The following is a 23,052-nucleotide window of genomic DNA, read 5'->3' as shown; positions in this document are numbered from 1 at the left end:
GCATTATTTATCCTTATGCAAAAACATTATTTATCAGTATTAAAAGCATATTTATATTTAAAGGATTAAGTATTCACTTTTGTTTTTCAATGAATTGTGGTGCTTTTAAAATTATAATCCTTTTCCTATTATATTATATTATTTTCCTTTAATAAGTTAAAGTAAATTCGGTATCAATAAATATTTGATTTAAAAAAATAACAAATATTTATTGATACATGTAATTATTATGTGTACAATGGTTACACCTATAGAATTTTTACCTTTTACCAAAGTTCAAGGTTTTGGACACTTCAGGACAGTTTAAGACAGTAAAACCCACGTGTCCTGTCCAAAACCAGTTTAGGACGTCCAAAACCACAACCCTGCTTGTATCTATACAAAATGTTCATTTAACATCAATAATCATCTTTGATATTTGGATAATTATTGCAAAAACATATTCTATGAGAATTTTAAATTAGCATTAAAATAAATACAGTCGAATCCCAATTTAGCAAATTCCTAGGGACCAAAACAGTTGCTACGCAATAACGAAAATTCGTTATACCAATATTACAAATTTAAACATTAATAAAAATAATTTTATTACATTGGAATTTTTCACATAAAAAAATAATAAATATTGCTTTTAATTACAGTTTTGATCTATTTGTGGAAAATATCTACATGTGGAAAATATCAAATCAATATTTTAAAAGTTCACAAAAACAGTTCAATTAAAAGGAACAATGGATTTATTATCACTTACCTATCAGAAATTATGTAATCCATAATTGTTTTCTGTACAAATGATTTAGAACCAGTAGAATTAAATTAACATTCAAATAAATATTAGTGAAAGTTAAGAGTTAGTGATTCAAGGGATTAAATATGAAGATAAGTTGATTTCTCTTTTAAACTTATAAGATTTATTATTTTCTTTTATTTCATAACTTAAATAAAAAAAATTCTTTCCTTATAATACAGTATGGGACCCCTAATCCGGCAGGACCCGAAATGCGACACTTAATCCGACCTAATATTATTTTATTTTTTTAAAGAAATTTTTATTGATAAGAGAAAAAAAATCAGTCACATTTTCTTTTTAGTTGGAATTTTTTTCTCTTGAAGTAAGTAACTATATTTTATCTTTTAAAAATAAAAACATGAAGAGAAAAAATAATAACTCTGTGTCAAACAAAACATCTATTCCTAAAGCAGTTGAAATTGAAAAGTAAAAACATCTGCATTTCCAATGAACAAAATTAAGAAATGCAAGTTGGGAGAAACTGATCAATCTTGACAGCTGTGCAAGTGCTTTACTGGTTTGCCCCCGCATTTCCCTCTCCTGTTTGACCATAAATTAGCCACACCCTTTTGACATTGAAACTTCTTTCTCACTTGGTGTACAAAATGAATTCTATCCCTTTTGCTGCTTTTTTTAAAATTCGATTTATTTATCTTTTTATTAGTTATTAACTGTTACTTTTTTTTGTTACTTGTTTTTTTTTATTAATCATTATTAGTTGTTTGCTTCTTTTTTGTAATTATTCATTGTTAGTTTTTCAGCATTAATTGCTACTTTTTAATAGTTCCTTGTTAGCTTTTTTTTTCTTTTTTAGCGAGGTGAGCATCTTTTGTTAAAACAAAATGTTATGTAAAAGAAAAAACGAGAACAATCATCTCACGCCGATGAAGAAACGATTATTTCTTTTTCGGAGGATTCAGATTCATCTTGAATTATTTCTTCTTGATTATATCATATAGATTATTATTTTAATTAATGAAATTTCTAAAGATGGGGCAGTTTTAAATTCACCCCATCATAATCTACAATTGAAACTTAGCTAAATTTATTGGTTTTTCTGAAATTAACAGCGTAATATATGGGCGCCATATTGGAATTTCCGGAAGAGATTTGAAATTCGGCAAATTCCGAAATACGGAATTTCGTCGGTCCCGTGAGTGCTGGATTTTGGGTCCTATACTGTATATTACTTTATAAGTTTATTCTTTCATTATAAGTTTAATATAAAAAATTAAATTTATAAAGGTTTGCAAGGTTTCACACCATTTAAATAAAAATTTAAATTATTTTAAAACACTGTAGTACAAAATTATGATGTTTTTATGATTTTTTTTTTATTCATTTAGTTAATAAATGGAAATAAAGTAGAACACAAAACACAAACATGATACAGTTAAGTGATTCATACTTAAATTAGTTCAAGAATAAAATCTATTCTATAAAAACCATATTGATAGGTTATCTTCACAAGATTTTGATTTTTTGTTTTCTATTATTTTTTAACATTTTATGAACTTTAAAATTAAAAAATATTACTTGAGACTTAGTTTAATTTGAAAATAAAATTTTATACTCTTTAATGCATGTTGGTGATTTATAAATAGGTTGGATTTTATTTGAATTTAATGATGAGTTAAATTAGTAAAGAGAAAAGAAAAAATGGTGCTGTCAGAAATAGGGTTGAATAGTTTGGGACAGATTTTCCAAATTCAATATTACTTTTCATAATTTTTTTAGTATAAAAATATTAGTTGCAAATCAAGAATTTATTTAAATTAATTATCATTAATTTAAAAAAGTACTAAATGTATAATTAACTTCAATAATTTACATAAAATACTATTTTACTTGGGGTTTTAGCCCTGAAATAAATTTTATGATAACCTCCTAACACTATAACCTCCTTTTTTGTGTTGGTAATAGATACAGTCAAACTTCATTAATGCAAAAAAGGCAGAACTGTTATAATTATTTCACTTTAACCGAATTTTGTTTTATCCGAAACATCGTGAAAAAAATTATTGTTGATGATATTGTGTCCATGGATGAGGGTTGTTCTCTAGATGCCATTAAAGGAGCGGTCAACTGCAGCTGTTATTACGTATTATTAATACACATTATATACTACATTAATGAATTCAAATAATACTATACTGCACCTGATAAATTAAAATAAGCTTTAAAGTTTTAACTACTTCATAGCTCTATTTTAGTTTTACTATTTTATTTATTTACCCATCTGCTACTTCTAACAAAGGAAGAAAATAGAAATAGCATTCCTTATAATGAATGATTTGGATTTTATTTACACACTTATTGTCTGAGCTATGCCCAGTTTTCTTTCATGTTAAGCGATAATCAGCTTGAAAATTTCACGTTAAACATACAACAATAATTAATTGCTGACTCACGGACCAAACGTGTTTCATGTAAAGCAATATTTCACGTTAAGCCGTTTCGCATTATTAAGATTTGACTGTAAAACCTAATTATGAAATGGTTAATGTTTGTGTAGAAATTTAAAATTAGGTTTACATAAAACATTTTAATGTAGGGATTTTTCAAAGCCCTACATCTAAATTGAAGCTCAGTTTAATAATTTTTTCAAAATTGAACTAAATTAATAACTTAAAATGAGAGATGATCAAAATTTCTAGGTTTATCCTATAACACAACTCCTATTTAAAAATTACAATGTGTTTATTTCCTGCAACTTTTTCAACAAGTGTTATGATTGATACAGAGCTGCAATTTTGAACATAATATTTTTTTTTTCATTTTTGGTAAATTTAACAAAAAGGAAGGGATGAAAGTAAAATTTATAAACACAGCAGTGTAAATAAAGAAAGGGTATATGCAATGATATATATATATATTAACCCATTAATGCTGGTTTCAAGGTCAGTTCTAAAAGCCTATCACTAGCTTACATAATTTTTTTCATATTCTTTAATAATTACTTTTCATTTGTTCTTCCCTGTTAAATTTAATCAACTGCAGCACAAAATGTTTAATTAATTATACAGAAACATATACAGGGTGATTGGAAACTGCCCAGACAAAATTTAAAGGGGATTAAAGAGATGACTAAGTCTAAAAGTACATGAAAGTTGAAAGGTAAAAAAAAAGAGGCACATATTAAGGTAGTAAATCATTTATTAAATTAACATATCGCAACAAATGCTTAAAAAAGCGACTACCATAGGACAAAAACTTCCCATCGCCGCCTCAAGCAATGTAATCTCCAGCAGCAACAACAAAGAGATTAGAATTGGATTGCTTATTTTTCGAGCAGCCTGACTTAAAGAATTCCAAATAAACCAGTTTTGTTTGTCATGATGGCCACCATGATCACCGGGTCCACCACAGCCACTCTACTCGGTGCGTGGGGAATAATGTGCTCATATGTATTGGAAGAGAGGCAGATTAGGTACTGTGAAATTGTCCATACACAATGTTTGCTACTTTCATAGCTAGACTATTTTAGCATGTAGACTAGTATTAGCACTAGACTATTTTAGCGTGTAGACTATTTTAGCATGCATAAACACTAGACTATTTCAGCATGTAATAACATTTCTAAGTAATATGCAACATAATTATGTAAGTAGTATTTAATATAATTGCTATATATATTACAATCTAGAAGTATGCAATATAATTCCAGAATCTTGTATGCAGTTGAAAAATCAATACGTTTTCAACAATAAAAGTTGCAGGTCATTTTGGAAAATAAACTAAGAAAATAAAATTAAAACATTAATAAATTTATAATTTAAGAGTTTTTTTTTTCATTTTTAAATTACATTTATTTTTTCTTGCTATAATCATATTTTATTAATTTTTGGGGTTATGTATGAGGTACACAGGTATAATGAGAGTAAAAACCGTATAATTTTGTACCTTTTTTATTTTATAAATTTTTTTAAATGAAAAAAAAATTTAATACTGTTAAAATAATTTAATGAAAAAATTTCTCTATTTGCCTTATGATCTTGCATAACTTATTCTGCTTCTATACTGATTAGGTTGAATTCTTTGTTAGTAATATTTAAATGTCTTCTGAGAATATTATTTTAATAGGATTAATTTTAACATTATTATTCAGAGAAATGTTTGGTTCTGTGTTTTTAAGTTGATGCAAAATAAAGGTACATTCACTTAAAGGGTTAAAATGAATCAATAAATTGTTTAAACTCATCATTTTCATAACTTTTCTCTTTTGTAGTTTTCAATAATGCCTAGTGAAATGGAAATACGAACCTTGTGGCTCTCTGTGTGGCATAGTGACAGATTTGGCCGGAATGATTTTCTTGGTGAAGTAATGCTACCCTTAGGAAATGATACCTTTGAAAATAATGGCTTAAAATGGTATCCATTACAAGAAAGGGTAATTATAGATATTATATTAAATATTTTCTAAATATATTTTGTATTGATTAGCAAACTTCAAAAATATATTACTTAATTTGTTCTTTAACTACCATTGTTAAATGCACTGGGGTTTTAAAGCATTACAAATCAGGGCTCGAAAAAACTCAGAAATATTATCCTTCCCCGAGGATGGCTTGTCCAACAATGTACCCATCCTCCTTTGAAACTAACCCGTAGCTTCTAAATAAATAAAAATATAATTTTCTCTTATTTATTATAAACATTTATATAAATTGCACTATGAATTAGTAGTTACTAGGATTACAAATACTAGGATTACATTACACAGTAATAAAAGAAATACTAGGTTACTAATAGTAACCTAGTATTTCTTTTATGAAATAATTTAAATGATAAAGGTCAAATTATCTGGAATATCAATTTATCCGAGGATACTGCGTTTTTTAAATGAATCAAATATGGCGTTTGCCAGTTCCACAATCAAGTCAATGATTTACAGAGGTTTGTGCACAGAAATCTGAAATTTTTTTATATTTAGGTAGATGTTCATAATTGCGTTTAACGCTTATTGTTTAAGACCAGTACGTAATGTGTTTTTTTGTAAGTTCATTGCTGAAAAGCCCCTTTTAACTGCTGCAGTAGTCCCAGACAGAAAACATCAATTCCACCATGCGCAGTATGTTGCTGTATTGTGGGTCATTTTGCTAGATTTGAGGGTCATTTTAGAAGTGAGGCGCTAGACTCTTGTAAGATAACAAAAATTGAAAATGTATCACGAACATTAACGGGAAAATGGCCGTCCGCGCGGACGTCGGATTCCAGAAATTCGTTGTTCGCGGGGAATTTCTGAACGCCGAGGACGAGCGGACGGGCTGTTTTTCGAGCCCTGTTACAAATGCATTTAACAAAGTAGAATGTTAAAGACAAAACTGATGCTGCACAGAGTGCCATCAGTTGGATTTTAGAAATTATAATTATTACCATTTTGTGAAATACAACCACTTTAAGCACTGTGGGAAAACAAAACTTCTGAGTTGGTAAGTATGTATGATAATAAATGTATTTTAAAACTTTAATTATTTAAGTGAATGATTTTTAACAATTAATAAACAGTGTTTTTTAAGCCTTTTCACCAATAAAACTGAAAAGCTTCATTTGAATGCCTTAAACTATGGCTACTATCTTGCTGAAAAGAACTGACTGAACTTTAAAAAGAACAAATAATTTTAATATTTATAAATTCATTAAGCTTTTTTTAAAATATATGATGATGGAAGGAAAAAGTTTTCCTAAAAGAAAGTGTATTTTTTTATAGTGCTCATAGCTGCAAACATGGATCGGAAAAAATCCAGTGGACTTTACAAAACAATATAAATTTCATGATAATTGTTGTATAATGTACTAAATATTTTACATATAGGGATTTTTATAGTCATCCAAATAGAAAAACTGCAATATTTTCCAGTTATGATTGACATTAAACATATACGTTATGTATTATGCTTACTCATAATTTCAAATATTAACCACTTAACTGACAAATAAAATGTACGTGATTCACTCCCCAGTGCCACCGTTTTTCGCTCAAGTGCACTTTCTTACGCGGTGTTTTCGTGGGGGAAAATGATGCACCCGTTGCAATTTAAAAACAGTTTACTTTTACAAGACAAGAAAAAGGAAAGAAAGAAAGTACAAAATTTAAATTAAATAATAAAAATACAATATAAAAGATGTTAAAACTTAGCTGTTGTATGATAAAACCTGATACATGGTTGGACACATAAACCAACATCACACTGATAGCAGGATTCACGCCGAATTTTTTTTCTTGAACAAACGGCACATTTTCGCGATGCATTTTTCTTTGAAGACGTTGATGGAAAGAATAAAAAGCACCAAATAGACAAGGGAAACAAAATCGAAAAAGGAATAAACCCGACCTTACTCAAATAGAGACATCCAAGCAATTAATACGATATCACTTTCCCATAACATCCTTTCCCCATTCCCCCTCCTCCGAAATTAGTAATACATTTGCAAAGCAAACACTTTCAAGGTCATTTTACTGCATTCTGAAGTAGGGGGTAGTAACGCATCATCTGGCCGAAACGTATATATACGCCAGCGGCAGTTATGGGGTTAATAGCCATTCTTTAAAGTTAAAAGATTTTTTTAATAAATTTAAAAAGAGAGTTCTGAATAAAAATAAACTGAACATTTAAGAATGAAAAAAGTTTTGAACTGATTTCTGTAAATGAGGTTTGCTTCATTATGTATTAGTAATACTTATTTAAATATTCTAGCAGGCAAGCAATAATTTGTACACAAATTCTATTTCAAAAATGTACAAAAACCAGGAGAACTTTAACTAAACCAGTTGACCAGGAGAAACTGGCAAAATCGAGTAGTCTACTGAAAAATTCAGTAGAGTTGGCAGCTATGAGTGTTGTATTTTCCCAAGGAGGAAAAAGAATAACCTTAAATTTTTGCACACTTACTTTTATGATCTCAAACAATGTAGTGTTTTTTAGATGGAAACATTAGATACTCCTGTCAGCTATAAAGGTGATTTAATTTTGGCCTTGAAATATGTTCCTCCTGATGTTACTAGTCGTAAATTTTCTAAGAAACCTGGCATACCTGTCAAAGGAGCTGTGGAAGTTTTGGTGAAAGAAGCAAGAAATTTGATGGCAACTAGGTCAAATGGAACGTCTGATCCATTTTGCAAAAGGTATGGTTTTGTTAAACAATACATAAAATAGAGTACAGTCAAATCCTGTTTTGGCAAATTTCTATGGACCAAAACAATCATTACACAATAAGAAAAATTCTTTATACCGATATTACGAATTTCAACATTAACTAAAATTATTTTGTTAGATGAGAATTTTTCGCATAAGAAAATAATGAATATTGCATTTAAGTACAGTTTTGATCTATTTGTACTCTACATGTAGAAAATATAAAATCAACGTTTTAAAAGGGGAGATTTTTAAAAGCTCACAAAAACAATTAAATTAAAAGGAACAAGGGATTTATTATCACTTACCTATCAGAAATCTTTTATTCTGTAGTTTTTTCTGTACAAGATTTAGAACCAGTATAAATGCGCTGTGGTTTAGTCTTTTCAGGATGGTCCCTCTCTAGTAATTTCTTTTTTTTTGACCAGTTCTTTTCATATCTGAAACTTTTTATTTTGAAGATGCAAAAATATTTGATTTCTGAGATCATTGTGTACTTTTGAAGAATGGAAAAGTGTTTTGCTTATGAGAGAAAATAAGAATTGTTGCTTTTTTTCACCTTCATTTAATCGGATTACCAATTTCGTAATATCAGTATTTTTAATCCATTGTTTTAATGGAGATTTGGAAAATATTCATTACATTAAATTTATCGCTATTTCGGATTTGTTTAAAACTGGATTTGACTGTATTATGTTATAATCTACTATCCATCTGTTATAATCTAATTTATTAATCAATTGACTAATTAATACTTTTTGAAAATCTGAACTTTGAATAAACAATGTACAACCATTAAAACAAGAAAGTTACATGAGTAGCAAAAGAACTTCTGCAAATTTATTTGCCATGGTCAAACTTTGTAGCTAATAAAGCACCCCTTGAAATATATTAATCAACTATTTGCCATGCATCACTAATATTGTAATTCAGCGTAATCTCTTTGAATTAACATAAAATTTTTTGTTTTAATTTTCATGTATGGCAGAAACTAGATTTGGTAAAGATATCATAAATAATGTAACCAACTAAATGTTTTTGGAAATAGATCGTCCAACATTTTTTTACAGTATTTGTTTGTGGCTATATTTGTTGCTACTAATTTTGTAATTCAAAGATATTTTTCCCGCAATAGTAAAACTGTTTAACCTAGTGCTCGAAAGCTCAAAGGAGTAAGGTAGAGATAGCCCGTCTATTGTTTGGGCTCTGAAACTTGTTCAAAGATGAACTAAGAAGAGGGTTTCCTTTTCCCCGAAAAATTCATAGCTGGTGGTCGCATTGTATAGGAATATTTCGTCACATTTTGGCTATTGGTCACGAAATTGTATCAGCTTAAGCTCCATGATCCCCTGGCCCTCGACGGGCTATTGTGGGAACGCTTTACTTTAATAATTGTTAATATTGCATGTATCTTTAATTTTTCTTTTTTTTTCAAAATTAATGAGTTAAATTTTTATACATGATTTCCTAACATATATACATACACTACAATTGGGGCCTGTCGTATATATAACGTGTTAATAATTAATTTTAATCAATACATCGAGATTACTTATAACAATAAAAAAATTTAAATAACACGACGACTAAAGTAGCAATTTTTTATTATTTAAATATACGTACAGTCGGACCACGGTTTAACGACCCCCTATTTATTGAATTTCACGATTTAAGAAATAAAAAACCCCGAACTAACGAATTATTCTCGTAATCTAAAATTTTTTTCTTCATTTGGGTTAGAAAAACTATGGATTACTTTTCAAATTATTACAGTATCATCCTATGGGGAACATAAAACGAACTTTTTTGTATTCATCGATTTTAGACATGGCTGGTCTCAGCTCAGACATCACAGGTGTGTACAACGATTGAGTGTAACCTGTAAGAGCAAGAACCTCCTTTCTTATCTCTCCCATTCTACAATAACAAAGAAGTGAGGTGTACTAGATGCCTGTGAGAACAGGAAGTTCCTTTCTTATCTATCCCTTTCTACATTCCATAGAGTTAAGCTGTGTTGGATGTTTATTTTTGTTGAACATTTGAGTTTTGAAAGTTAGTGGAACATGGTAGATTGTCAGAAACGAAAAGTTTTTCTTTGAGTGAAAAACTTAAATTTTTATTACGAGTGTGACAAAAACGTTGGACCACAAAGCGCATTAGCAGAACGTCTCAAAAACTCTACAACAACTTTAGCCACAATTGTTAAATCTATGAGCAGAAATTGAAAAAGCCTCTGTAGAATGTGGTGAAAAATCGTCAAAAGTTACAAAGACATTAAAAGCCATCCCTCTTTCTGTTCTTGAGTCTGATACAATGGAATCGTTCAACATCGTTCCCACCAACAATATAGCCATTAGTGGGCCTTTGATCAAAGAATAAGCTCTTTAACTAGCTGAAAAGCGCAACAAGACTTTTCTGCATCCAATGGTTGGATCCACCGTTTTAAAAAAAGATACGATACAGTCCGAAAGAAAGTCTGCAGAATAAAGGCAGATGTAAAAGCAAATGTAGTTAAAGATTGGAAAGAAGAGTTGCTCAACCTGATTGAAGACCACCATCAAACATTTACAACACAGATGAAATAGGGTTGTTTTATGACTTACAACCTGACAAAACACTCTATAATAGAAATGAAAAATACTTTGGTTGAAAAAAAGTGAAATGAGGATCACGGTTTTGCTTGCTGATGGAACAGACAAGTTAAAGCCCTTTGTGATAAGAAGAGCAGCAAAGCCAAGATGTTTTAAAAATGTAAAGACTTTACCAACAAAGTAGTACGCAGCAAGCAAAAATCCTGGATGGCTTATTTTCTATTTACAGATTTTTTGAGGTCGTTATATAAGTCTACGAAGATACAAAAGAGAAAAATTCTTTTGTTTTTTGATCAATGTTCAATCTAAATTTTCAATCTAAAAAACGTCGAAATCTTTTTTTTTCTTTTTTCCTGCAAATTGCACAAGTGTGCTTCAGCCTCTTGACCTTGGTATCATTTGCTCCGAAAAAACTACAGAAAGTTGCTTATGTGGAAAATGGGGCAATAGATACAGAGCCAAGACAATCTTAGGACCAAATTTTGAAAAATACAATTGAAAAATGCTTTCAGAAAGCGGGATTTCCCAGGACAAAAGTGGAAAAGGACAAGTCCTCTTTTCATTTGATCCTTCAAAAAAAGTCATATGAAAAGAAATTGCTCCTAGAATCGATTTTATCAATTGCATGATGCGATGACAGACTATCTGTCTCTATACAACTGAAGTTAATGAAGCAAAGTCATCGGAAACAATGACGAGCGACTCTGACACGGAAGTCGATGATAATGGATCTTCAATGAAAACTGGTACTTTTTCCGATGCTTTGCACGGTTTGGAAACAGTGAAAATTTACCTAATGCAGCAAGATGTTAATGGCAAAGTATTCTCTTCTCTTCATGATGTTGAAAAAGAACTTTTTAAAGTAAGAAATTAAGGAAATAAACAAACTTTACTCATGAAATACTTTAAAATTTCAAATTAATCAATGTGTAATCATTTGCTGTATTTTAAGTTCCTGATAAAAAAAATGTAAGATTTCTATTTATTTTGTGTATTTACTTATTAGAGATGTTTGGATATTCTATAAGGAAAGTAAATTTTTTTATTATTTTTTATTTTTATTACGAGTTATCCACAATTTAGCGAATAATATTTTCGGTCCCTATGAATTTGTTAAATTGAGGTCTGACTGTATATATATGTATATCCATCCTTACACGGGTATACAATTAATTTTTTATTCAACACTTCTTCGTGGTTTTAGTGTTATTCTCTGATGTTTATTATATTATCTGATAGTTTTCTCTGATTATTTTTCTGATAAAAACAAAATATTTTGTTTTATTTTTAAAACAAATATTAATATTGATACATGCTGTACAATTTGGTGTTCTAGTTTGCCTGGTATGCAATAATTATTTATTTTAACCAATGCATACGATTAAAATTTTAGTGAGTTACCATAAAATGATAAAAATATTTAAACTAAAATAACAAATTATAGTTTTGTTACTTGTCTCTTTATTTAAATTAGTATTACAAAATTCCATATAAAAATATATTATGTACCTGTTGTTTGACATATTGATAGTTCTCGACTAAATTAACATTTAATATAAAAAAACTTATTGATAATAAAAAAAAAAGAAATATTTCTTTTTCATGTTCAAAAATGAAAATAAAATATTTATAATGATAATAAATAGCCACTCCTTTGACAACCTATTTTTAAGGAAACTCAGTCATGTAAATTTTTTTTAATCAGTTAATATTTTTCCTGAATAATAAATGTACAGTAATAAATATAAAATTTCCTAAACAAATATGAATATCCAAACAATTGTTCCTATGTTATAAAATGATTTTCTAAGTTATAAAAATCAAATATTTTTCTGCTTAAAAAATTTATTAAATGATGATTTTCTTTTTTATCCAAAAATATATTCATTATATTAAAGTACAAATTAAAATATCTAATTAAATTCGTTTGAAATTATTAAAAAAGTTAATTTCAAAGTATCAATATGAATAACACAGCGAAAATAAAAAGCGATTTGTTTACAAAATATTGAAGCAAAGTAACGCGTCAAATCCGACGCACGTACTTCATCAAAAAAGCAGTAAAAATACAGGAAATTTTATATCAATATGAAATTTAATTATTATGAAAATACCTATATATGTTAACAACATAATAATCTATCAATTTAAATAAACATATAAAAAAATAGTAGCTATTTTACAAGTTAAAAACCAATTAAATTCATTCTATAATATGCTAACATATAAATTGCAAATAAGTGTTTAAAAACAAATATAAAAAAATAAAAATCTTATTTGTGAAAAGTAAGAGGTCCTCATTTTATAAATTTTACTTTACAACCATATGCGCAGCAGAATGTGGCTATTTTTAATTGAATTTTATAGTTCAAAAAACAGCCCAGCAATCAACCCCATAGTAAAAGACTAGGGATATGGTTTACTTGAGGGAAAATCGTCCCGGAATCATGTGACGTTTTTTGCAATGAGAGAAGCCAGACTGCTTCTCTCTATCTAAATCACTCCTCTAAGGTCGAAAGTGTCCCGCAGTGGACTGATCGTTAAGACATGGTTCCCAGCAGATCACCGAAGTCAAGCATCACTGGCTACGGTCAGTGTGCGGGTGGGTGACCACTTGGATCAGTCTGCGTAGGGACCGAGGGTGTGCGGTATTGGTCCTCGTTAAACTGTGCTACCGTAAAGTGCTCGACTTCGCGAGCAGGTTGTCGGGCTACCGAAGCGGCCATCCCCTCCGCAGAGGATCAAAATTGTGATGGCATGTCTTCGGATCATCCTCTGGGATGTTTCCCAGACCGTCGCCAATAGGCCATTGTGCAGCTCTAGTGCAACGTAAATTAACAACAACAACTAAGGTCGAAAGTAGTGCACTACAAGTTGTAAAATTACTGTAGTTGCCACTTTTTTTATAGTTTGTAATGTAGCGTGCTACTTTTTTTTTAAAAGTAGAGTAATGAGCAGTGTGATACAAAGAAAAACAATAGTTAGTAGCAATTCTTGACAACTTTTATCAATGAATACAATGAAAACAACCCTGTAAACTGCATCTGAGCGTTAACAGAAATTGCTTATTTAAAATCACGTTTAACTAATATACTAACTGGCCATTAAGAAAAACAACTACTAATTAATCACTTTGCTCACACTTTCACATGTGAATGCACACTCTTTTAAAGAAAGAGAACGTATTTTTGATGTACTTAATTCTTAGAGCAGTGCCGTCCTTACGCATGGACACACCCGGGGGCCCCAGGCACTCAAGGTGGCCCTTGATAATCTTACTTTTTATAAATTCCATTAAAAAAAGCTAAGAATAAATAACATTGCCTTATATATTTTTAAAAATAAATAAGTTCTGTTATATAAAGTATGCATTTTTTTTCCTGCAAATAGTGATTGATTACCATGCTAACACCAATAGTTTGAATTGTTTATCACCAAGAAAACTTAAAAAGGCAACCAAATCTATTTTTCTACTTTCTAATGAAAGATGTTTTAATAACTGTTCACTCGGCAAATTAATTTGACAAAATAATTCATAACTTTTGAATTTTTATTTTATTTGTTATACCTTTATGTTTATTTAATTTTATTAACTTCCATGGTTTTGAAAATTATTTTATTATTCAAGGCTTATAACTGGTTGGCATAATTTTTTTTTTAAAATTATGCACTGTTTAAACATATTTTGAGTTTTTGGTGTAATAAAAATGTGTTTAAATTATTGTATATCTTAAAAATGATTTATTTTATGTATGCGAAGTTTTTTAGCTCATTTTTAAATATTATGGCATGTTATAGGGATCTTAAATATTTTTGTACCGGGGGGGGGGGGGCTCTGCTTTAGAGAAAAGAAAATAGCATTAAACAATTAAAAAGTTGCATTTGATAATTTTGCATTTTATAAATTAAATATTCGCTACTGAAAAAGCATAAAAAGTTGAAGGTTAAATTAAAAATTAAAAAAAAATATTTTGGAATAACAAACTGGCTCATGTAAACATGAATAAATAGTTTTTTTTTTGTATTATTATTCCCTTTCATTTAATGTAAGCCAATTTCTTATTCAAAACCATTTTGAACATAAGTGTCAATTAAGTTCTCCTGTAAAGTTTGTCTTCTTAAATTAGTTACTCCAATTCCAAAGAAGTCTGTAGTCACTACATTTAAAAAAAGTAGTTTTAGTTAATTACATTTGTAACTAAGTAGTTGTAGTAAACTACAAAGTAATGTATTTTTTCCGACCACTGGTTTAACCTCAAAGATAATTACGCTTGCAAAACTTCCAATTCATTTAGTTTTAAAAATTTTGAAAGTTTTAATCTCAAATTTCATATTTATAAATGTTATAATTGTTATCATAAAAATAAATTTTAGCATAGGTACTCCCAGAGAATGCAGATTAAATTTGAGATCTTTGTTTTCAACTTCATATTTTTTTTCCAGTTATCTTCTACCTGATAAGACCAAATCAGGAAAGCAAAAGACTCCTGTTTTGAAAAAATCATGCAATCCAAAATGGAATCATACTTTTGTATATGATGATGTTACACTGGATGATTTAAGAGAACGTTGCTTAGAACTAACCATTTGGGACTATGATAAAATTACTAGCAATGATTTTCTTGGTGGTGTCAGACTATGTCTTGGGACAGGTAATACAATTTATAAAGTTTTTCTTTTATGATATATGTAGGCACAGAAACTTTTTTATTGTATGTAACAATCTTAGATCAAATACTCATTGAAATATGACATCAGGTGGGGTATATAGTGGTTTTACATTCACTGTCAGTTTTTAAAACTTATGAATTAAGTTTAACGAACAAAAGTAAATTAACATTGACGAACCGCTTCTTTGTTTATTGAGACAACAGTTACATAATGTAATACATCATTAAACGTCTATATTTTGTTTCATCATTTTAAATTAATAAATTTTCACGTATTTATCTAGATGACTCAATGTATAACAGCTTATCTTTATTACGAATTCATGCAACTAATTCTATTGAATAATAGAGAAGAAATAATACATTAAGAAACCATAATTAGAATGTTTGGGGAAAGCATACTGATAAGATTCTTACTTACAAGTTTGCTAAGGTTCGCAACAATACTGGAATATAAAAGCTGTTTTAAGCTTCTTTTAAAAATGTAGCTCAATAACTAAAACATGCCATTTTGCTACATTTATGCATATATTTTTGTGAAATTCATACCATAATTTTCCAAATAAATTACATAAGTTAGCATTACAAATTTAATTTGGTCCTATGTGGAATGATCTATGAAACTGCATTCACTTAATTTCGAAATAAAATATTAATGGTGTCATTAAAATTTTAGTATTAACTTTCTTTCTAACTATAACAGAGTAGTGAAAAACTAAGATGTCTTGATTTTTAATAAAATATATATTTTTGAACAGTTATTATTTGAAGAAATATAAATGTTTAATTATTCCTTATACAGGGCTGCCTCTAAAATCTGAGGGAAAAAAATCCTGTGTGTTTCCCCTGTTCCGTACATATAATACACAATATATTAAGAGGAAACACACAATCATTGTGCTCTTGAGTGACCTATATTAGTCTAGCTATACTGGTTTTAATTGCTGGAAAAACTTAAAGAAATAAGGAACAGCTTAACATACTTAAAACAAATAATGCTATAGTAAATGAAATAGTTTAGTATAGGTGAAATATCATGCTTGAATATCCCATAGATTACGCTTCAGTGGTCACTATTTTTTAAAAAACGAAAATAAGAAACAGAGTTACCTGTATTTTCTCAGTTTGTAAAGAAAAAATCAAAATTCCTTGTTATTTTAGGTGATTTTTAAATTCCCGGTATTTTCCAGGTTTTCCCTATTCTCCCTGTGGCGACCCTGTTATAAGGAATTGTAAATGTTCAATTTTGTGGATTCTATGATTATGCATGTAATACTAAAAATTATCAATATATTAAATTTTTTTTCCAGGAAAATATCAAGGTAGAGATGTTGATTGGATGGATTCAGTGGGTGAAGAGAGATCACTTTGGTATACTATGTTAGAAAGACCAAACACTTGGGTTGAAGGCTCCCTTCTTTTAAGACCAAACATGCAAAATAGGAAGTCTCTGTAAAAAAAATTTCTGTTATTTGTATAAAAAAAGAACCTCCATTCCTGAAATATTTGTTATGTTAATGTTGTCACTTGTAAATAAATTTTTTGTTAAATATTTATCACATGATGTTAATTTGAAACTCTTTGATAAATATATATTTTTATGTTGCCATAACAATCATTAAATTGATAAAGCATGGTCCATAATGATACTTGTCTAACTGAATATGTGATCTGAACCATTGCTTCTTTGTGATAATAGATAACTTTTGCACAAGAATGAATTTAATTTCACACAACACTAATGATATGTGGTTGACTTCCTAATAAAAACATTTCCTAATTTTGTATAATGTTCGACTGATATTCAAATGTAACAATTTAATATATATATACAGTGGGACCTCTATTTAACGAAGTCGCTAAATCGATAATAAGTGCGTTATATGGAAAATTCGTTAAGTAGAAAATCACCTTTTGAAATACTTAAACAACACAAAACAGGTTTTCAATTCATAAATATTAGACATAATTAAAATAGAAATTGATACACCTTTATCTTGCAAACTAGTATCTACTATTTATTTTATAAATCTTAACCATATAAAAGAAATCTGCATGGAAAGCAAGAATAGAGCAAAACATTATCAAGCGTTACACTATCATGCTACATTTCAACTGAAAAAAAGGTAAATTTATGTATAAAATTATAGCTGTATTTATTATAAAAGTAATTTCAAACATACATTACCACATACGTTCTTAAGTTTAATTGCTACTGATAAAATCCATTAATTTTGTTTTTAATTTAATTCGTTTGAAACGCAAACAAAAAGTGAAAGGGAATTTACTGCTTTCTCTTAAAGTTAAGTGGCTTCGAAAATCAATTCAAGGTCATTTCCCCCATAAAATGAGTTAACAAGTTTGAAATGTTCTGAAATATTTTGGGAAATAGGGAAACTGGATCTCAAAGAAAAGTTCGTTAAATAGAAATTTTACTTCGCTATTTGGAAGTTATTGAAAGAAGAAATTTCCCAAATGTTCTTGGTTCCTCGAAAAAATCGCAAAATAGAGAAATTCGCAAAATAGAAGTTCGTTAAATAGAAGTCCAACATATTTTGTTGCGTATCTATGGAGATGAGAGTTGAATGAAAACTTTTAACTAGTCTATTTATTTTGAGACAGTGTGAGATCAAATTTTTTTGTGATTTCTTGTCTGTTTAACCAAAATTTTTTGATGAAATCATGTACACCTTAATATAAGGTATTTCATGTCTTTATAAACCACTTTAAAAATCAAATCTACTGAAAAACTCAAAATAAAATTATCTTCATCCTCTGCTCAACGACTTTTGTCTCTTTCATTTTCATTTAAAAACTAATACTTTTTCATATTTATGTACTTGCACGGTTGTTTTATTTTTTTCATTAGCCACTTTAAATTTCTAAAATGTGCTTTTATGTCCCAGGCAATAATTGTGATTACTTTTGCAAAAATGATGTCATTGTTTCAAAATAATAGTACTATATTTATTAATCGTTTATCGCTCAATAAAAAAATTACTAATGGTAGTTTTTTTCCATGCTATTTAATTTACTTTTAAGGGTGCATACAAAAAATAAGTACTTTTTAAGCACTCACTTGAAAAATATTTTTAAGCACTATATATATTAACAAAATGCAAAATAATTTTCAAAGACTTTGCATGATCATGATTAAAATAACTAGTTTCTGACAAAAAATTGTTTTCTGGATTGTATTATCCACCATAGATCGAGACATTTTTCAGTTAAATTTCAGAGGGTGAAAAATGAAGCCTGAAATTGAGAATATTTTGCAAAATGCAACAGAGTTGCACATGAGAGTGCAAGAATCTCACTGAATCCAGTTCAGAGGGTTCATTCTAGGCAGGGTTCGCAATTTGAATAAAACATTCCATCCCTCATGCCCTATGAATCTGAACATGCGCCCGACATTTTAAAGGGCTCCGATTTTGTGGTAAATCCACGTGATTTTCTGATAGTTTTTTCGGTTGAAATAATTACAGTTTCTGCCGTAATTAATCATTTTTTTCCCCGACCATTTCCCTATGGTTTTTCAAATTCAGATACATTTAATACGTTATTACAACATGCGTATTTTGAACTTGAGATATTACTTTCTTGAAGCGTTCGATTCATGACGATTCCATCGTAATTTCACGTCGTTTGATAATTATTTCGGAAGCTATTTATCATTTTTCACATGGTTTTTTAACACGTTGAATGCCACGCTATTTGTACATGTCTTGCCCGTCTGGCCAAACAGTAAATAACTACAAACTAAATTTGTAAATATTAGACAGATTTTGCTAGTTTTTTAAAATATTTAGCATGATATATCTGAAAAAAGTGGTGAATTATAAGAAGCCTACGAATTGTTTAGAAATAGTAGTGGATAAAAATCTACTAAATTGAATTTATTCAACCAAGAATCACAATTAATAAACCACCAGTTGAAGATATTTATTCGCTGTCCGGAGCAGGTTGGCATATCTGTGTATATAAATAAAACTATTTTTGTGTGTTCTATATTGCATTAATTTCTTCAAGCCATTTTAGTAACGATAATAATACTTAAAAAAAATTAAAAATTTACTCGAATTATGTATTTGCCGATGCCGATCACCGGTGACCCATGGCATTCAACGTGCCAAATTCGATATTCTTAATACGAGGCTGTTACATCTTTTGAAATTCGAATTGGATTATCTCTATTTGATACGTTCGATTCGTGACGATTCTATCGTTATTTCACTGCGTTTGATAATGGTTTTTTTTTTTCCGAAAATTATTTATCATTTCTCGGCCCTTTTATAAGGTTTTTTAAATTCATATATGTTTAATACGATGTTATCACGACGTTCGAAATTCGTATTTAAGTTATCACTACTTCTCGACGTTTTGAGATAGGTTTTCATGGGTTATTTTTCATTTTATTACCGGCTTTTTTTTCAAATTCAATATTTTTAATACGATACGATGTTCGAATTTGAGTTATCACTATTTAATGCGCTCAACTCGTGACGATTCCATCATAATATCACGTAGTTTGATGATGGTGTTTTCGGAAGGCATTTTTTCACAGAGATTTTCAAATTCTATATTTTTAATACGTTTTTACGACGGGCAAATTTTGAACTTGCATTATCACTATTTGATACGTTCGATTCATAATGATTCTATTGCAATTTCATAGCGTTTAATGATGGTTTTTATGGAGGTTATTAATCATTTTCTCGGCCCTTTTACATGGTTTTTCAAATACCGATATGATTAATACGATGTTCGGAAGTGAGTTATCGCTATTTGATGCGTTCGATTCGTGATGATTCTATCATAATTCCACGCCATTTTTGATAGGTATTTTTGGCAGTTATTTATAATTTTATTGGCCTTTTGCATGTTTTTTATATTTTTATAAGATATAAAATGGCGTTTAAATTTCAAATTTGAGTTATCACTTTTTAAGGTGTTCAATTATCGACGTTTCCATCACAATTGATGTCGTTTCCAGCAATTTCTACTTATTTTTTCTTATAATTTTTGTACGATGTTATTACAAGCGGGTTTTTCGATTTAAGGAGTCCTTTTAACATTCTCAATTTAGATCGATTCCACCGTAAATCCAAATCGATCATTTATGGATTATTTCCTCGTGGATTTTCGGATTTCGATGTAATTAATACGTCAATGGCTAACGAATTTTATATTTTAGTAATCACTTTTTTACGAGCTTGATTCCATCTTAAGTCCACATTAATTTTCGATCGTTTTTTCATTCACTTTGACATTGTTTTTTAAAATCCCGATATATTTAATATGTTATTATTAGGACATGCAACATTTTCGAAAATCGAGAATTTCGCTTATTTTAAAAACTAATGTATAGAATGCGCGAATTTAACAGAGAAATTATTTTTAACGAAAAAATTTTAAACTTTGTATATTTTGGGTGTCTTAAAAATTATGAAAATATTTGTGAACAAAGCCCTTTTTTGTGATAGGTGTAGCGTATCTACCACTACAAAAGTACAATTCCAATTCACTAGTATATAAGACATATTAAATCGATTCTATATCGGAGTACCTTTTCATAGAAGAGAATGACATAGTCGATAACGACTCTTCCCACATTTGTGACTCGGACGTGATGTGAACATGCCTCCTTTGACAGAAACTTCCACTTCGATATGAATACGCCTATCTTTACAGTAACGCCCACTTCGATGGATGGTCCATATTGAATAGTTAACTTGCTACTTGTGACTACGACATTATCCAACTCTTCGCACCGTTGCTACCCAGTCTCGATCACACACAACGTCGGTATTTATGCACTCGACTGCTTAGGGTAACACAGGAATGACCACTACCGTGAACTTAATACAGCTCTCCCGGCTTCGCACAAAAACAGCCAGGAATCAACTAGTGATATCGATTTCTATCATAGATATAATTTTGGTGGGGGAGTATTGTTGTGTATCTACCTTTTCATAGATGAAGATTGACATAGTCGATAACTTCTATCCCTACTTAAAATTTACGAGTTTAGCTAGGTAAAATGCAGAGATGATTAAAAACAGCTTTTAAATTATTTGTTACTCATATGAAGTCTCAATTTTAGTTTAAAGCTGTATTTTAAGCTGTTTCAAGGGTTCTAGAATCTACAAATGTAAGCAACTACAATGGTTGACATTGTCGATATCTATTCCCCCCACATTGGTGACCCGGACGTGAGTAACGGTTCAAATAAATAGAAAGTCAGTTCACGCTTGCTGGAGTGACAACAGAGTCAACGAAATTTCACCATGTAGTTTCTGCTTTGCAACCGGAAGAATTAGCGATTATCAGTCCACCTGTAGATGAGCCTTTCACACCATTGAAAAAAAAAAAGATTGTGCGCTCAATATGCTGAATCTGAAGAACAGCGTTTAAGGGATTTAATTTCGGGAATGCAACTCAGCGACTGCTGTCCTTCAAGACTGCTTCTGGAAATGTGGAATAAAGTCGGTGCAAGAATTAACGATGAACTTCTTAAATCGTTTTTTGCAGAGGTTGCCCACTAATGTTCAGCAGATTTTGGAGACTTCCAACGATAACCTAGACAAGGTGGCAGAGATGACGGATGGCATTATGACTACAACAACTAGCGGACAGTCAGTCAGCACAGTTGTGGGTTCGTCGGATTTGCGGTCTATGTTGACAGATATTATAGCTTGTCTCTCACAGTTGGAAGCTCCCACAAGTCAGAAACGTTCTGTTAGCCGAAACAAACACTTCCAACGCACATTGGTGACTCGGACATGATGTGAACACACCTACCTTGACAGTAGCGCCCACTTCGATGGATGGTACAAATTGAACAGTTGACTTGCGACATTATCCACCTCCTCGCGCTCTTGCTACTCAGTCTCGATCGAGCACAACTTCGGCCTTTATATACTCGACTGCTAATGGCAACACAGGAGCGACTACAACCGTGAACTTAATACAGCTCTCACGATTAGCGGGGCCTCCCTGGCCGAGCGGTATCACCGGTCCAAACGCTCTGTTAAGCGTGGAGGTAGCGGGTTCGAATCCCGCCGTAACCCTTGATGTATTCTTTGTGATGTCTTTCTCTGAATTGTTCTATCTGTATTTTCTACTTGACAATGACTTATAAGCCTATATTGAGCACACAAGTCAGCAAATGTATGTAATTTCAATAAACCAACCACTCACGATTAGCACTCAAAAAGTACGGTGATCTTAATACAGCTCTCCCGGCTTCTCACGAAAACAGCAATGAATTAACTAGTGGTATTCGTTCATCGAATTCTATCACAGATATAATTCTGGTGAGGGAGTACTGCAGTGTATCTACCACTACAGAAATACAATTCCAATTCACTTGTATATAAGACATGTTAACTCGATTCTATGTTGGGGTACCTTTTCAGAGATGAAGGTTGACATTGTCGATAACGACTCTTCCAACAAAAATTTCTTGTTTTTTCATTCACTTGGACATTGTTTTTGAAAATCCCGATATATTTAATATGTTATTATTACGACATGCAACATTTTCGCAATTTGAGAATTTCGCTCATCTTAAAACTAATTTATAGAATGCGCGAATTTAACTGTGGAATTATTTTTAATTTAAATTTCATCTTTAAAAAAGATTCGATTATTAGAACGAAAAAAAATTAAAATTTTGTATATCTTGGATGTCTTAAAAGTTATATACAAATATTTGTGAACAATGCCCTTTTTTGTGATAGGTGCCCTTTTCAACTTCTAGTCCCCTACCTTTTTTAAGGTTTAGAATTAACACTGTATGTATATATATATAATATAATTAAATGCTTAAATATTTTCAAGCACGCTTAAGATTTTCAGTTACT

General features: G+C 30.0%; 1 protein-coding gene across 3 annotated transcripts in view; it reads left to right on the top strand.

Annotated features, from left to right (window-relative positions):
• The window catches only part of LOC107440714 (uncharacterized), a 147,382-nt gene extending 129,417 nt beyond the window's left edge, over positions 1-17,965 (top strand). For all 3 annotated transcript variants that reach the window (XM_016053699.4, XM_016053700.4, XM_016053701.5), the window contains 4 exons: positions 5,019-5,180; positions 7,717-7,916; positions 14,961-15,169; positions 16,498-17,965. In XM_016053699.4, the coding sequence (XP_015909185.1) occupies positions 5,019-5,180; positions 7,717-7,916; positions 14,961-15,169; positions 16,498-16,643 (717 nt within the window). In that variant the 3' untranslated portion in view covers positions 16,644-17,965. The remainder of the gene's footprint in view (positions 1-5,018; positions 5,181-7,716; positions 7,917-14,960; positions 15,170-16,497) is intronic.
• The last annotated feature ends 5,087 nt before the right edge of the window (positions 17,966-23,052 follow it).

This window comes from Parasteatoda tepidariorum, chromosome 12, assembly GCF_982258835.1.
Source record: "Parasteatoda tepidariorum strain Cologne lab strain chromosome 12, Ptep-v5.0, whole genome shotgun sequence".
NCBI classification, from domain to species: domain Eukaryota; kingdom Metazoa; phylum Arthropoda; class Arachnida; order Araneae; family Theridiidae; genus Parasteatoda; species Parasteatoda tepidariorum.
This window is presented reverse-complemented; position numbering and strand designations above follow the sequence as displayed.